General features: G+C 40.6%; 1 protein-coding gene across 1 annotated transcript in view; it reads left to right on the forward strand.

Annotated features, from left to right (window-relative positions):
• TEX14 (testis expressed 14, intercellular bridge forming factor) overlaps positions 1–17,175 on the forward strand; it is a 57,062-nt gene that overhangs the window by 19,759 nt on the left and 20,128 nt on the right. Inside the window, exons 9-16 of the mRNA XM_024211286.1 lie at positions 3,973–4,151; positions 6,286–6,437; positions 8,173–8,363; positions 8,566–8,716; positions 9,905–10,899; positions 12,595–12,701; positions 14,739–14,818; positions 16,261–16,533. Coding sequence (XP_024067054.1) covers positions 3,973–4,151; positions 6,286–6,437; positions 8,173–8,363; positions 8,566–8,716; positions 9,905–10,899; positions 12,595–12,701; positions 14,739–14,818; positions 16,261–16,533 — 2,128 coding nt within the window. The remainder of the gene's footprint in view (positions 1–3,972; positions 4,152–6,285; positions 6,438–8,172; positions 8,364–8,565; positions 8,717–9,904; positions 10,900–12,594; positions 12,702–14,738; positions 14,819–16,260; positions 16,534–17,175) is intronic.

The following is a 17,175-nucleotide window of genomic DNA, read 5'->3' on the forward strand; positions in this document are numbered from 1 at the left end:
CCCCCCCCCCCCCAGGTCTGGGGTCCCGGCTGCCGGTCCCTTGCCAGCCAGCGTCCCGGCCACAGGCCCTGCTCAGCCCGCTGCAGGCCTAGGTGAACAGAACCCCAGGCTGGAAGCGGGCTGAGCAAGCTGGTGGCGTAAGATCAGCATTTTAATTTAGTTTTAAATGAAGCTTCTTAAACATTTTGAAAACCTTGTTTACTTTACATACAACAATAGTTTAGTTATATAATATAGACTTAGAGAGAGACACCTTCTAAAAAACGTTAACATGTATTACTGGCACGCGAAACCTTAAATTAAAGTGAATAAATGAAGACTTGGCACACCACTTCTGAAAGGTTGCCTATCCTTGATTTAGTTGATCCTTTCCGCAGTCCCATTCCATGGAAATTATTATAATTTGCAAATGTAACTGAGTCAAATTTTGCTCTAGAACTCAGGTACTCAATTAATAGTGACTTCACTGAGAGCTGCACAGCTTTTATACCTGGGAAAACATTAGAACAAATTATTAAACAATCAGTTTATAAGCACTTAGAGGATAATAGGATTAGTAATTGGCTGGTGATTGTAATAGCCAGCATGGATTTATCAAGAACAAATCATGCCAAACCAACCTAACTTCCTTCTTTGACAGGGTTACTGGCCTAATGGATGGTGTATGTGTGTAGTGGGGTGGGGAGCAGTAGATGTTGTATATCTTGAGTTTTTTTTAAAGACTTTTGACACAGTCCTATGTGACATTCTCAGAAGCAAAATAGGGAAAAGTGGTCTTGATGAAATTATTATAAGGTGGGTGTATAACTATACTCAAAGAAAGACTTTACTCAAGAATAGTTATCAACGGTTCACTGTCAAACTGGGGCCTCTCAGAGGTCAGTCCTGAGTCCTGTACTATTCAATATTTTCATTAATGACTTGGATAATGTAGTGGAGAGTATGCTTATACAATTTGCAGATGAAATCAAGCTGGGTGAAGTTGCTAGCACTTTGGAGGACAGGATTAGAATTCAAAATCACCGTGACAAATTGGAGAATTGGTCTGAAGTCAACAAGATGAAACTCAATAAAGACGAGTCTAAAGTATTACACATAGGAAGGAAAAATCAAATGCACAACTACAAAATGGGAAATAACTGGCTAGGCGGTAGTACTGCTGAAAAGGATCTGAGGGTTATAGTGAATCACAAATTGAATGAGAGTCCAAAATGCAATGCAGTTGCAATAAAGGCTAATATAATTTTGGGGTATATTATCAGGAGTGTCAGATGTAAGACACAGGAAGTAAGTTTTCTCATTCTACTCAGCACTGGTGAGGCCTCTACTGGAGTACTGTGTCCAGTTCTTTAAGTAAGATGGGGACAAATTGGAGAGAGTCCTGAGGAGAGCAACAAAAATGATAAAAGGTTTAGAAAACCTGACCTATGAGGAAAGGTTAAAATAACTGGAGACTGGAGGGGTATTTGATACGTTTTCAAATACGTTAATGGCTTATAATAAGGACTGTGATCAGTTGTTCTCCATGTCCACTGAAGGTAGGTTTGGGGTGCAATCCAGACCAGTGGGGGGCTGAGTCATTGCCTGCCCTGTAACTATGGGTGCCTCAAGTGCTTTGCTGTATCTCCCTGCCTGGGATATTCATAATCAGCAACAAGCATGCAAGCCACACCCTGAGTGTCTATATATAACTGCAGCTGTGACCTCAGGAGTCTGCCAGCAACACACCCCAGACCTAAGGGATTGCTCTGTGTAAGCTCGAAAACTTGTCTCTCTCACCAACGGTAAATTGGTCCTATAAAAGATATTACATCACGCACTTTGTCTCTCTAATATCCTGCAAACAACATGGCGACAACAACACTTCATAGCAACATATCTGCCACACTCCCTGGTCTCTACCAGCCTTGGTTACTACTTGAAGGATGACTCCAACATACTTCCAGTCCTGAATTTTCCTAAAACCATGTGCTCTGTAGTGTCCAGCCCTCTTCTGGACAGTTCAGAGAAACTGTTTGTTCCTCTAAAGACACAAAAATGTGTAACAGCTGATTAACTTATCTGGGTAAGTATACCCTTCCATTTAAACACAGGACTGAGTTGCTTTATAATAAAAATAAAACAAAGTTATTAACAACAGGACATATGTTAAGTGATGCCAACCAAAAGTTAGAAAGGGTTACAAACAAATAGAAGTGAAAACATACATCTAAAAGTCTAAAACTTAATCTAGCCATGAACAGGTTTGTTCAAGATGTTTTTTTCTCACCTATATTCAGTTCCCAGAGACTTCAACACCCCCTTGATTAAAGGACTCTTCTTTCTCAGCTGCAAGAGCTCTGTTCCCTTGTGTCTGTTTAGTGAGGGATGCCAAAGATGGCTTGTGTCTTTGCTTCTGTCTTCCAAAGTTCAGTGCCTTTGTTTCAAGAGGCAGGATGTCTCCATGCTGTTATTCCTTTCTTGTGGACTTCCTAACCCCCTGCTGATTTCAGTGTAAATGGTCCTTCCATTGTTTTTGGTCACACCTTGCTTAATTTAATTGGAGACTGGTAGATAGTTCATTGCCTTCTCTCCTGTCTGGAAGAGAACCTGATTGGGCACAGACTTTAAAACAGATCATCATCAAGTATCCATATTTCCTCATCGTGTTGATGCATACGTTTCACAATGATATTAATTACCAATATGTCATTAGCTTTCAGAAAAGGCCTCACTTTTATAATACAGTAATATTATATACTATCAGTTGATTCAATTGCTTATCACTTGAGGTTCAGACCCCCTTTCATTATAGACCAGTAAACCTTTGAAATGGATTCTTCTTATTCAAGGTGAGAGGAAGATGACATGGAGTCTGATGGTGAAGAAAGCTCCATGCTCTTGCTTCCCCCACTGGTGTTTGCTGACATGCAAATTGTTCTGTTTCCTGCCATCTCCTCCCTCTGCTGTCTTGATGGTCTTGTTTACTGCTTATATGTAAATTGAGGTAAACACACATGATTTTCTTTAGGATAGACCTGGTTCACAATTCTCCCTGATATGCCTGGTTTAAACACACTTTAATCATAATTCTAGCATATATCCATAACTCTTTATACACACTGAATACATATATCACACAAGAACATTAATGATCAATGAGTTATTAGATTTCACCTCGCAAGTTATATTTTATACAAAGATTATTTCAGTAGTGTGTAGTGTGTGAATGAAGGAGTGATTAGTGTCACAGTAGGATAAAAAATAATGGGCTTAATCTGCAGCAGGGAAGATTTAGGTTAGATATTAGGAAAAACTTTCTAACTATAAAGATAGTTAAACTTTAGAATAGGCTTCCAGATAAGGTTTTGGAATTCCCATGATTGGAAAATGTTAAGTATAGGTTGGACAAATGTCTGTCAAGGGTGGTCTAGGTTTACTTGTCCTGCCTCAGCTTAGGGGGCTGGACTAGCTGACCTCTCGAGGTCCCTCCCAACCCTACATTTCTGTGATTCTATATGTATCAAAGGGCAGATTAGAGCTGAGTTACAACACCGAGTAATAGGTTTTATCAACAGTTTTGCATTCTGTTATTGGTGCTGATTGTTTTCCCTCTCCCTTTCCCATGACTGATTGCTTACCTATTTTTCTTTAACAAAAGGGGGAAACATGCAAAATATTATCACTGAGGTAGAGAAATAAAACACAAAGTTGAGAAATTCCAAAATCTGTTTCTATTACAATGTTAATTTTGGCATGTTGCACATATGTATTATTTTCTGTTCTTTTTAATGTATTACTGTTTGGTTTCACATAGATCATATACTATTCTTCATGAGCAATGGGATTGAGTTAACTTTACAGTCAAAACCTTCACTTTTTGATTTCTCCACCTTTGATGTTAAGTTACCAATAGCTTTTGCATTATGTTGCTCTTCAGTTATCAGCAATGTGAATGCTTGACTCTTCTGTTGTGTTTTTCCCCCCCCCCAGCGTTCAGAATTCCCAGTATTGCACATGGAGACAATTGTGCATCTGCTGCTTCAGGTTAATGATGCTTTGAGGTTTTTGCACTCACGTGGATTTATCCACCGTTCACTCACCTCTTATGCTGTACAAATTGTTTCTGCTGGTGAGGCAAAGTTAACCAACTTGGAGTACATGATAGAAAGGTAAAGAATTATCACATTGTTACTTGGAAAGGTGGATGGGAGAGGCCAAATTGAGGACTGAATTCTGTTGTCAGGGTGATCCTGCAGCTCTCCTGATTACTTGTGGATCACCGTGCATGAGCAATGCCACAGAGATCCATCCTAATCTTTCTTTGACAGCGTTGCAGATTTGACTGTAGGGAGAGGGATTTTCACATCTCCATTGCTCAGATACATGGTCAGTTCTCATTCAGTGTCATACATTTCAGGTGATCTCAATTTTTATGGCTTCCCTATAAATAACTGAAAATAGAGGTTAACAGTAGAAGAAAGGTCTCTGTTCCACTCTAGTGTAAAGGCACTGCAATAGAGACATAGAACAGAACATGGAACCTGCATCTAGTGACCATACAGAGACAGAAATCCTATTGGAGACTTTAATTCTATTCCTCTAGTGTAAATAGTTTCAATGTATTCGGGTTATAATGAACCTCTGCTTATGAAATCTGATCCTACAAGAGCCTGGGACCCCCACAACTTCCATTGAAATTAGGGATACTCAGCACCTTGCATATATATACACTCATGGTGCAGTTTCTCTCTGAATAACATTATTTCACTATGGGATCCATCCATCTCCCATTAATGTTAATAGAAGGACTGTCATTGGCTAAATGGGAATTGAACCAGACCCAGAAAGAGGGTTCTAATATATATATGCATGTGCTTACACACACACCTCAAGTTATCTTTGAAAAAGAATCATATTTCAACTTCTGTAGAAATAGTTATTATTGCCATATATTAGCAGAGCCTTCTGTTGGTGAAAATGAGGTATAGCAGCCTCTTGCCAAGCTTGATCACTTTCCTGTGCTGTCTTATACACGTTTATTTCCCGTGTGACGGGATATTGTTAATTTGAACTTTTAAAAAAATTATTATTTTTTAAAATGGTTTAAGGTACTAAATAGTATGTGTTTAGTTGTTTTTTTTTAAAGTTCCATTTTAAAATTTAAAAAGTGCAGATGGGTTTTTCCACTTCCCGGGTGGTGATTATAAGTGTTTGCTGAGAAAAGGAGAAACTGGATGATAAGACTATAAAGGAAAAGAGTGAAATTGAGTATAAGCCAAAAAAATTGCCAAGTGTGCAAAGGAAATTAACTGAAAGAAATAGAGAAATTTCCTCTCCACTCCTGTTAACTTCTTTCAGTTATAAATAAGTCTTAGGTCTTACTTGTGTTCATGATAGGTACAATATTTTGACAGAAATGAGGTTTGAGTCAATTGTTTCTCTTGAATATACATGAAGTGTAGCCTGCAGCACTGCTTTTCACCAGCATGTGGTCTCTACCTAAAATATCTGACCATATTCTCTTTAACAATATTAAATTAAGGGGAAATGAGCATCTGTAGAATCAGAAAAAATCCTTTGTCCTGGACAATGATTTTTAAAGAACACTTATTCTCAGTTTAAAATGAAGAAGAATGAGGTGTAACTATTGTGTGGAGAGTAGAGGGAAATTAACTTTTAATCATATACAAGTACTGGCATTACACTGCCAAATGAATATAAACAAGCCAGATGGCACAACTCGCTAGTCGTTCACCTGTGCTATGAATGCTGACCAGAGTGAAAGACTTGGTTGTAAAAATACCCCATAGTTTGGACAGCTTTAACTTCTGGTTTGTCTTTATTTGAGGATAAAGCTTTGAAATAGACTGCTATATCTTAATTTTACCAACAGAGGTCTCTTCTATAATGTGCCAATACAAGCTGTTTATTTCTATAAAATATTATAAATGTTCTTTCAAAAAGCTGCTTTTGAGATGGTTTTCCTTTTTTTTTTTGGGTAAATTTTGTGTATAGCATGGATCATTTAAAATAAATGCATATATGAAAATAAAGAAATTAATTGCTGGATCTCATACTGTCAGAGCTTCCAAAGGAGGCATTGCAGTGGTAGATCTATTTTTAACTTAACATCCTGGACAGAATTAATCAAACATCCAACTCAGTTGACATTGATTGGTTTGTTTCCCAGTCTAAACATGATTTATTGAATCCTTTTGTCTCTCACTACATTGGATAGACCAGCTACTCATCATATGTTATGGTTTCCCAAATTTGACCCTGTTTTGTGTTCTCTTCTGGCAGCAAGGATGGAGGAGACCACAGTGATCTCACACGTGTTCCTGTCCCAGCCCAGCTGTATAAGTGGTGTGCTCCTGAAGTGATCCTCGAAAAGGCCGCCACAGTCAAATCAGACATTTATAGCTTCTGTATAGTAATGCAGGAAGCACTCACAGGTATAATTAAAGAGGTTCAGACTTTTGTCACTGAGAGTATGTCTACATGGCAATTAGACACCTGCGGCTGGCCCGTTCTGGCTGACTCAGGGTTGAGGGGCTTGGGCTGCGGGGCTGTTTAATTGCAGTGTAGACTTCCAGGCTTGGGCTGGGGCTCTAGGACCCTGTGAGGTGGGAGGGGCCCAGCTGCCTAGAGCTCAGCCTGCAGCCTGAGGCAAAATGTCTACACAGCAATTAAACAGCTCAGCAGCCTGAGCCCAAGTCAGCTGGCATAGGCCAGCCGTGGGTTTCTAATTGCAATGTAGACATACCCTGAGTTATCATGGAGTACCCTGAATACATGAAGTGTCAGTGCAATCTCCTTAGGTGATTGCATACCCTCCTGCAAAGCTCCTTTAGTGATTAAAGTTCTCTTCTTATGGGAAAGAGAGTTGCAAAGAAAAGAAGACATCACATGTCTTATTTGCATGAGATGTGCTCCTCTAACCTTCTGCATAACCTGCTGATATTTGGGGAGAAGCTAGGAGCACCCTTTTTAACTAGTGAAATAAACACTGGATTCAGCAAAGTTTCTGGAGGGACAGTGAAGAAATAATAGATAATTTGCCTACAAGTGTTTGTTTCAATGTATCAAAATTTCATTATGGGGTTGTACTAGAACCATTAATCAATGATGGGGGGAAAGTGAGATGACAAAATTGGAGATGGCACAAGATTAGATAGGCTGGTGTAGACTGGAGAAGACTGGGAGGAATTTTCAAGCTGTTACCTAGCTAAATGAATGGGCCGCACCATGGCAGATAAAATTCCAGGCTGACAATCACCATTGAATGAAGGAATAATTGGAATTAAAGGTAAAAGTTGCTGGGATCTAAATTTATTATAATAACTCAGGATAAAGACATAGGCATCATTGTGGAGAAGTTAATGAAAACTCGACATGCATTGCTGGTCCAAAAAGCATACAAAATGTTAGGCTTGTAAAGAACAGGATAGAACAATATACTAAAAATATGCTGTGATACAAATGTGTGGTGTGCGCACTTGGAATACTATGTTCAGTTCTGATAATCCTATCTGAAAAATTATATAGCAGAAATAAAAAGGGCTCAGTGAGGGGTAACAAAAATGACAGTAGCTTGGAAAGATTTTCATATGAAAAGAAACTGAAACACTTGGGATTGCTTTGTTTAAAGAGGAGGTGGTGAACAAACAGTGGTTTACAGAAGGTAAATGAGGCACTTCTTCCTATTTACCTTTTCTCATAATGCTAAAACAAGAGGACAGTCAATGAAAATGTAAGGTAACAAATTAAACCAGATAAAAGAGAATCCTTCTTTACACAGCACACAGTTACCTTGTGGTAATGAGTTCCATAAGTTATCACAGAGGCAAAGAGTTTATTAACATTCTAAAAAGGATTAGACTTTTATATTGATAATGAGAACATCCACAGTTATAGCAGATGGGATGAAAAAAATTATCCTAGGGATAAACCAACAACTACTGAGAGGGTTTAGGAAGAAATTTCCTGTGGGCAAGTTATTCCATAATTGTCCACTACGGGATTTCTGGCAGCTTCCTCTGAAGCATCCAGTGTTGGCTGTCAGAGACAGGGTACTGGACTAGATGGACTGCTGGTCTGATTTACAGTGGCAGTTGTTTCTGTGATTCTTCCCCTTCTTTGGTTAGGGCCATGCTGTAAACCAGACATTATTTGTTATATGTCTTACAGAAACTCTTCCCTGGAATGGGCTTGAAGGCTCAGGTATTAAAGAACTCGTAGTTTCTGGGCAACATTTGGAAACTGATGTCAGGCTTCCTAACCCGTACTATGACATTGTAAAGACAGGTCTAGCGCCTAAACAAAACGACCGCTCCATGAGTCTTCAGGATATTCGCTATATATTGAAGAATGACTTAAAGGTGACTCTCATGATCGTAGCCTTTATGCTTTTAAAATCATATTTGGTTAATCAGAGTTTATTGTCTCCTAAAGGTCAAGTTGTTCTGTTTAAGTCTGGGTCTGAGTTTTCGTTTGTTTATTTGGGCAAATCAGTTTAAAATAAAAGCTGAAGACATTGGAATACCAAATAAACTTCCGCTCACAACCTTCCTTATGTTACAGGACTTGATTGAGTCTCGAATTGGTCGCTCTGATGAAAGCTCAACTGCACAAAGGCATGACCTATTTTCAGATATAAACATCTGTTTGGGGTCCGCATCTAATTACAAGAGGGAAACGCTAGAGCTGCAAGGAGAGGAGATAACAAAGACTGGTATGTTTCTATTCCTGGGGGGCATGTCAAGAGCCTTCACACTGGTGTTTTCTCTTATCCCCCCCAGGATCGGGGGGACCAATCCTGATAACTTGGCCATTGGCACTCAAACAATTTTGTGCTGCCAGTAGCCATAGGCCAGTAGAAGATTTAGTAAAGTGTGTCCTATCATTTGGAAGGTGTAACTCCACTGAGTTAGAGCCAAATCGTGGAACTAGCACAGCTGTTGGAAGGAATTCCCATAGGGCTTTGGGGCAGGACATGTTTCCCCTTCTTTCCTTACTCCCCTCTAAAACAGGTTGCGGAAGGCTGCAGTAGATCCCTGCTGTTGCCACACTCCCTCTGCAGAAGAGACTTATGGACCCACCTCAGCTCTCAGAGCTCCATGGGCTGCAGGGAATATGGACCCATATGTAAAGTCCCCATATACTCCTTTTGCTTCTGTAGTGGAACCATAGGGTCCAGGCTAGATCTGGTTGGGAATTTTCTGTTGGAATGATTTTATGACAGAAAATGCCTATTTTGTACAAAATTTTCCATGGAAACATTTCAGTTTTGCTGAAAAATGTTGATGTTTTCATTGGGAAAATCGAAATGATGGCTCTCTGCCTCCCTGCTTTTCTGTCTGTCCACCAGCTTTGCTGGGGGGGAAGCAGGGAGATGGTAAGTGAAGCTCACAAGAGCATTCCAGATGAGTAGCAAGCTGAAAAAATCCTTTTAGGTTCTCCCGAAATGGAATCTTTCTGGAAATCCCTTCCCATGAAAATGTCCTATCTTTGACTTTTTTGTTCTGGTCTGGGAGGAAATTATTTTCAAAAAGGTGAATTTTTTTGTGGGAAGTGATTTCCATTTTCTGGCCAGCTCTGATAAAAGTCATTTACATATGTAGAGGAAGGAAAATGGACATTAATTATTAAAATGTGACTCTTCCAGGTCTAGAACTCTTTCAGTACTAAAGATCTTGTGGCGCATTTTGAAATGAATAAGGCATAAGCCTAGTGTCCTACCTCCCAGACCCCATTAAACAGGGTCTACTTTTGAAGATAGTGTGTGATGATAATAGAAATGCTTATAAACAGAGGGGTTGAATGCTGCTACTCAAATAACAAAAAAAGATTTTAAATGTCTAAGCAATATGTGTAATGGAGGCCTAAAAGAGTAGCTTAATATTAACATCTGATTTTTCAGATGGCAGCTTTACTGCACCAAGATGTTCAGTTTCTCCTGCTGAAAAAGAAACCATCATAGATCGTGAGGGTATAACTTGTATTCAGCCAGTTACACAGGATCTGAGCCAAGATATAGCTTCTGAACTCCAGAGGACCTATAGTGTTAGCGATGTGGACGACAGCCTCTGTAGTTTTGAAATCAATGAAATCTATGCATGTTATCCAGAATTACATGAAGATGTTCTGGAAGAACTAGCTGGATTAGATCGTGCTTTGGAAGATCAAATAAAACAGCAAAATGTAGACGAGGACAGGGCCGTCTCCCAGATCCTACCTCTGCTTCCTAAAAAACAGTTAGTGGAGCAGCCAAATTCTAGTGAAGAAGGCAGCTCTTCAGAAATGGGTACAGAGTACAGTATAGAGGAGGTAGAGAGACGAAGTGAGGCCTCCGAGTCATGCATGCTGCACTGTTTGCGAGCAGATGTCAGGGAAAGTGTGCGTAGCCCATCCAAAACTGAGCAGCACATCAGCAAATGTGTCCTTAATCTCAAGATTTCTCAGACCTTATTGCGGCAGGCAACAGATTCCCTTTACAGAACAGAGGTGAATTTAGACAAATTAGAGACTGTTCAAAACCAACACAAGCTGCTTAAGGAAATCCAAGCAGAACAAGTTTCTAAGCAGAAGTCCATAGAGAGCTACTTAGATAAAATTGATGATATTCTCAAAAATATCAAGATCCCCTTTTCAGGTGCTGGTGCTTTTTTGTGGAAGGCAGTAGGCCCTCCATCAAGAAACTACATACCACCACCACTGCGAGTGCCTGGGGCGCAAAGTGCTTTGGAGGTTGACCATTTCCAGGCTATCTCAAAAGCTGTGAAGGAACCAAGGGCAATTCAGAGTGAGAAGATTGAGTGCATTGATCAAAGACGTAAGAATAAAGATGACTGCCAGAATGATTTCAGCTTCAACACAGTGAAGAGTACTGAGGCTCGAATAGTGCCAAACTATCAGGTAAAGGGAAGAGGAGAGTGACTGGCTATATGGCTATTAATCATATAACTGTGGTGTATACCAAGCATGTAGCACTGACAAGATGCACAGGTCTGGATGCTCTGTCAAAAGACGACACTGGTTATCGCTTATTTGAATGTTTGTGTACTATACATGTTGTGGATTGACTAGAAAATGATCAGTCTAGTCCTGAGTGCAGTAATGTCTGATTTTTTTTTGTTTGCTTTATCAAAATAGTAGCTTTTCATACATATATTTCATCTTTATTAATGGCCACATTCTGCTAACTTGCATCCCATGGAGTCTTGTAATTGATAGTACATGTAGCAAGATCATCTGGGTCATACGTTTAAAAACTGGCCTCTAATTTTGTGCTCATAATTTTTGCATTGGTATGCACAAATCTGTTTGAACGTACAAATTTTAAAGGCTGATTTTGAAGATGGCTGAAAATGCCCATGTTTAAAAGCGTAGGGAGGCCTTAGTTATATTTGCACATACAGTTGTTTTGCTTTTTTATTTATTTGAGTAGCCTTCTGGTATGCATGATGCTTCACAGATACTGTGATCAGACAAGGTCCCTGTAGCTTCATTTAACTGAGACCAATCCAATGGCACAGTAGGGAAAACATCTTGTCATAAGGTGGAGGGAGGAATATTGTGAGTCAGAGCAAGCAGAGAGGGAGAGGTGTTGTTTGGGTTACAGACACCAGAGATGTCGTGTCATGGGGACTTATAGGTGTTTTTGGATGTTGAAAGAATGATTTAACACGTTTAGCATGAAAGTGGTGGACTGTTAGTTTAAAATAATGGGTTTGAAGGAGGGATATGAGTCAACATGTAACACTGTTGCAAAAAAAGCAAACATTATTCTGGGATGTATTAGCAGGAGTGTTGTAAGCAAGAGATGAGAAGTAATTCTTCCACTCTACTCCTCGCTGATTAGGCCTCAACTGGAATATTATGTCCAGTTCTGGGGCTACAATTCAGGAAAGGTGTGGACAAATTGGAGAGTCCAGAAAAGAGCAATAAATATGATTAAAGTCTAGAAAACATTACCTATGGGGGAAGATTGAAAAAATTGGCTTTGTTTAGTCTGGAGAAGAGAAGACTGAGAGGGGAAATAACAGTTTTCAAGTACATAAAAGGTTGTTACAAGGAGGAGGGAGAAAAATTGTTCTCCTTAACCTCTGATTGGCCGTTAGGAGAAACTTCCTGATTGTCAGGGTAGTTAAGCACTGGAATAAATTGCCTAGGGAGGTTGTAGAATCTCCGTCATTGGAGATTTTTAAGAACAGGTTAGACAAACACTTGCCGGGGTGGTCTAGATAATACTTAGTTCTGCCTTGAGTGCAGGGGACTGGACTAGAAGATCTCTCGAGGTCCCTTCCAGTCCTATAATTCTATTATTTATGTACATTTCCGTAAGTTGTCTAGCACCAGTAATTCCCAGGAGGCACTTGGGCCCTTTAGTATATAAAGAACCTGTTAGGAGATTTAGAGTGTACTTTGTCCTAATCCAGGGTTTGAACCTGCCACCCATACTCATGTCAGTAGTGCCACTGAAATGGAGCCCAATGAATAAAGAGTGCAGGATCCAGTCCTTTGTTTGCATTTAGAGAAAACTAAGCTAATAATAAGCACATAGTGCCAGGCAAACTCTGAGTCATAGTTTGATGGCCTGATTTTTTTCAGCAATTGCATCCACCTGTGGCTGTAAGGCGGAAAAAAAATGTCAACTTGCAACACCATAGAGGAACTGATTCAAGTTCTGGAGGAAGTGGAATCGAGGAAGAGAAATGGTGAGTTCTGTCTGTTGCTTCACAAATGACTAGTTACTTCACAATTTCTAGTCACAAAGAAATAAATTCCTGTAGATTCCTCCCACTAAAACCTCTGTCAGAAGGAGACACCTCTAGGATTAAAACTGGCATTGAGTTTTTCTCAGCAAGCAAAAAGCCATCCATCCAATTAAGAACCTTCCATGAAACAGACTCATTGTCAGCTACAGAGCTAACAAAATATCTACCATGAGAGCTTAATAAGGAGTCTGAATCTGTCAGTGCAGAATACCTGTCCCTCTGGGATCTGTGCTCACCTGCCAAGAGGTGAAACAGGTAGGAATTGGTGTGATAAATGATATCTCAGCACCTTAAAATGGTTTTAAAAGCTTTTAAATTACTCTTCTGTAACTTACACTCGAATATCTGTTTGCGTATATAACCTGTATTTGGAAATATCAATGTATTGAAAGGGACAGTGCCAAATGGGTTAGTCTTAAACTGTGAAACTGACTAAGGAAACCAGTCTAGTTTCACTGTCACAGCTCAGTGAAGTTTTTTTTAAATTTCCAAATAGCATGTCTATCAACAACTAAGCAGGATGTTTAAAGTTTCGTTGTAATATTCTGAGGTGCCATTAGCACCACAGGTAAAAGAATTATTTTCTAATTATTATTTTTATTTCTTGGCCCCTTTAAAGTACAACAAAATAAGTATATTTTTGGTGCATGTGCATATTTTTGTTTGTGTAGATAGCAAGGGCCAAATCCTGGTCCCTATGCATATTCTGATCCAAAGCTTAAAGGAAAGACTTCTATTGACTTCCATGAGTGTTGGATCAATCCTTGTGACGTGGGTGGTGGAAACTGAATTCTCCCTCTAAACCCAGTGGCAAAGCACAGAGCACCTGTGCAGCCCTTCAGTAGCAGCTAGTGCAAACCTCAGCATTATACTCCATTATATGCAGTTCCCCTGAGCTGGTGAGGTAAGCTGTACTTTGTTCTTCTTATCTCTCTGCACCTGATATTTCCATACAGACATCAAAGTAAATGACAAAATTGAGTCAATGGCAGAGCTGGGAATGGGAATAGAACCAGACACGTGCTCTAACCGTAGAATGACTTCGTAAGGTTAAACCAGCTAGGAAAAATCATGTTGCACTAACCTGTTAGTTTTTTTGGAAAAAATTAATCAAAGAGTAAGTAAAGGTGACCCTATGAATCAAAATCCCCTTGTTAAGGAAATAAATGACCAGACGATAAATGGGAAAGATTTGTCATGGGTTAAAAACAGGTGACATAGTCATGTGAGTCACTGCACTCTAGAATGGAGACAGGTTAATAGTTGGGTAGGCAAGGAATTGGTAATGGGACCATTGGTATCCAAAATGGAGGTGCCAAGTGATCAGCTGATTGACCTACAGAGTATAAATCTATATGACACTTAGAATCATATAGAATCGTAGAAGATTAGGGTTGGAAGAGACCTCAGGTCATCTAGCCCAACCTCCTGCTCAAAGCAGGACTTGGTGATAAGGAAGGCATAATGCCAAGATTTTTTGGCTTGTCCTTTGGAGATGCCCAGCACCTTGTGGGATCAGATTCTAAAGCATTGGTGGTGTCATGCTAATCCATAATGGGCCTAACTCATCCACTGCAATCTAGGCCATTGGGAAATCAATGTGCTAGTTCTGAGGGGTTTTTAGAACCTGTATGGTGTGAGACCTAGGCTATGTCTACACAGTGGACTCTGTGCCAGCATGGCCCCTTTGTTTAGATGCAGCCTACCCCAACAGAAGTTTTTCTGACAATGTAGGAGCAGCACCTCCCCAAACGATGTTACCTATGTTGACAGAAGCATCTACTCTGGGGTTTTTGTTGGCATAGTTATATCATTTCTTCACACCCCAACCAACATAGCTATTTTGATATAATTTTAAAGGGTAGACTTTGCATCCCAAAGTTCTTGGTGTTTTGCTAACTGGGGAATGGTTAATGATACATTTCTGTATTTATTAACAGAGATTTGTTTGATGCATCTTGTAACAATTTACAGTAGGTTTTTTCCAAAATCAGCATCTGAAATTTATAACACAAGGAGAAGTGAGGAGCGAAGGATGGTGCAGTCAGAATGGAAGAGTGAGTAAACGGCAATGTTGATTAAACACTGGAGTTAACTAACATGTCTGAAACACATTATTAGACCTTCCAATGACTTTTTGTCCCTCATGAAAGAGCTTTATGCTGCTGTTGGGGCTCCTAGAATCCCCCCATATCGTCCTGTGTTTAGACTGTCCTAATTCCCCCCATCCTGACAAGCTCCCTGTGTGCCACTCTCCCATCACCCTCTGCTACAGGGATTCCCTGCAATTCCCCCCCACCAAGAGATTCTGTGTGCCCCATTCCTCCTCCTCCTCCTCCTCCTCCCATATCAGGGTCTCCCAGTCTCTCTCCCCTCCCCTCCAATAATTCTTCTTTCTGTGTGGAGATAAATCATTCAGGGTGTCAACCTACTCAACCCAGTAAGGAGGAGAGGCAGAGAGGAGTTAGGAGTATTGTTATGCTGGAAAGTGTTAATGGGTGCCATGAACAAGTTGTTTGATTTGTAGACAATTGTCTACAGGTGCTTGAGCTAGCCACCACTTCACGTGCCCCCCATTTTCTCCCTCTCAATTTTCTAATTTCCCCCCACATTAAGAGGGGTTTGGCCATTGATACTTAAAACATTCCCTGAAATTTTGGAATTGATCGCATGTGATGTTCAAAAATTATCACTTTACAGCAAGACAGACAGACAGACCAAGAAATGCCATCGAGTTGAGTGTAAAGCCTTTGTAGGCACCTAAAGGCAGCCTGATTTTCACAGGTGCTGAGCACCTGCAGCTCCAATCTACTTCATTGGGAGTTTTGAGTAAAAATGGAGTAGGGTACTCAAGATAGAGCCCATAGTCCAGGCGGTTAATTGTCAGGCCATTGGTGTCTTCCTTTCTGTTTTTTCCTGTGGTTTAAAAAAAAAGATACTGCGTTTGCAACAGGGGCATCTTCAGTGTATGGCATCATTCATCTTCCTCTTGAGGAAACACTGCATTCTGAATGGAAATCCTGTGTTCCCAGTACATCCAGCATGTGTGGGTTCAGCTTAACCACATTAAGATGGTGTGAAATGCTATAGGAAATGTTAGCCCACAGTTCTTGAAGGAGTAACAAGAACAGCCTGGAATGAATCCAGTGAAGTATATGAATGGGATTTCTCCCTTGTGAGTCATTGCAACAGCTTCTAGATGGCAGTACATTCCCATTCCAACATTCCTTGGTGAATGTGTATGTGTAGAGGTTTCCCCATCAGTGTCTGCAGGATTTAAACTTTCATTAAAACAGAAATAGGTTTCTAGCTAGTATGATTGTAAAGTAAAACCTTTTGGCTGTGGCTCTGGGGCAGTCTGCAGTCAGCCTGAAGCAACAGAGGGGAAGGACTGAACGTCCAAATTCCATGCGAGTTCAGCAGGAGGGTACTGAGAGACTCTATAGTTTATGACCAGTGTTCCAAGAAGGTGAACCTTGAGTATATTCTTTTTGCCTAGCTGAAGTGAAACAAATGGCTAAAAGAGTGGCGTCTGGGCAGCTGGGACTTCTCCCTCCGTATCCGCCGAGTGAATGCACCTCAGAAAGCGAGGCAGAAAGCGTGAAGGAAGCCTTTCCACATATCACCTTCAGGGGCCAGGAATGTACTGGCTGGCAGAGAAAGGATGGCAGGTGGCACACAGGCGATGGCACTGAAACCCAGGATCTGGGCAGGAAGGAGATGGATGAGTCAGAGGAGAGTGACTTGGAGTCTGTATTCAGAAGTTTTTCAGGTAATGCTGATGGAATTGGTCTTCCTGCCTTTCCAGTCAGACTGTTATGGTCACAGATGGCATTGCACAGGGAGATTGGAGATTATTTGACTTTTGGAGTGATCATTGACCACCATTGCTTCTAAACTTGTCCCCTAAAGAAGGTCAGGGAAGAGCATAGACTATGCACTAAACTGAGAGGTATGCACTAAGGGGTCCCCTCCGGGGGAGTACTGAGCTCCCTCAGCTCCCATTGGCTTTGATGGGAATTGAAGGACCAAAGCCCTTGTCATGGTAGAGCCCATAGAGAGGGTCACATGCCTATATTTCCCCAGTTTTAATGTCTGCACATTTCTGTACAAGTCTACTAGACAGTGCTATGGTAACTGTCATGGCAGACGGTTAATCTGATTCCTGTAAAAAAAGTCAGATGACCCTCATTTTCTCTCTTCCTGAGCTGTGGTCTCCTACAAGTCTGGGATAATCTGAGGTAATCCAGTAGATGCATTGCCATGTTACAGCCAAGATAGATTAATGTGGCTTCATCAGATGCTCCAAATATGGATTTCCCCAGCCTCTGCATTGTATCTGAATTGGCCACAGCAGCTCTCCAAAGACACACACACACACACACACACACACACACACACACACACACACACA

This window comes from Terrapene carolina, unplaced genomic scaffold, assembly GCF_002925995.2.
Source record: "Terrapene carolina triunguis isolate 2854851 unplaced genomic scaffold, T_m_triunguis-2.0 Scaffold231, whole genome shotgun sequence".
NCBI lineage: Eukaryota > Metazoa > Chordata > Testudines > Emydidae > Terrapene > Terrapene triunguis.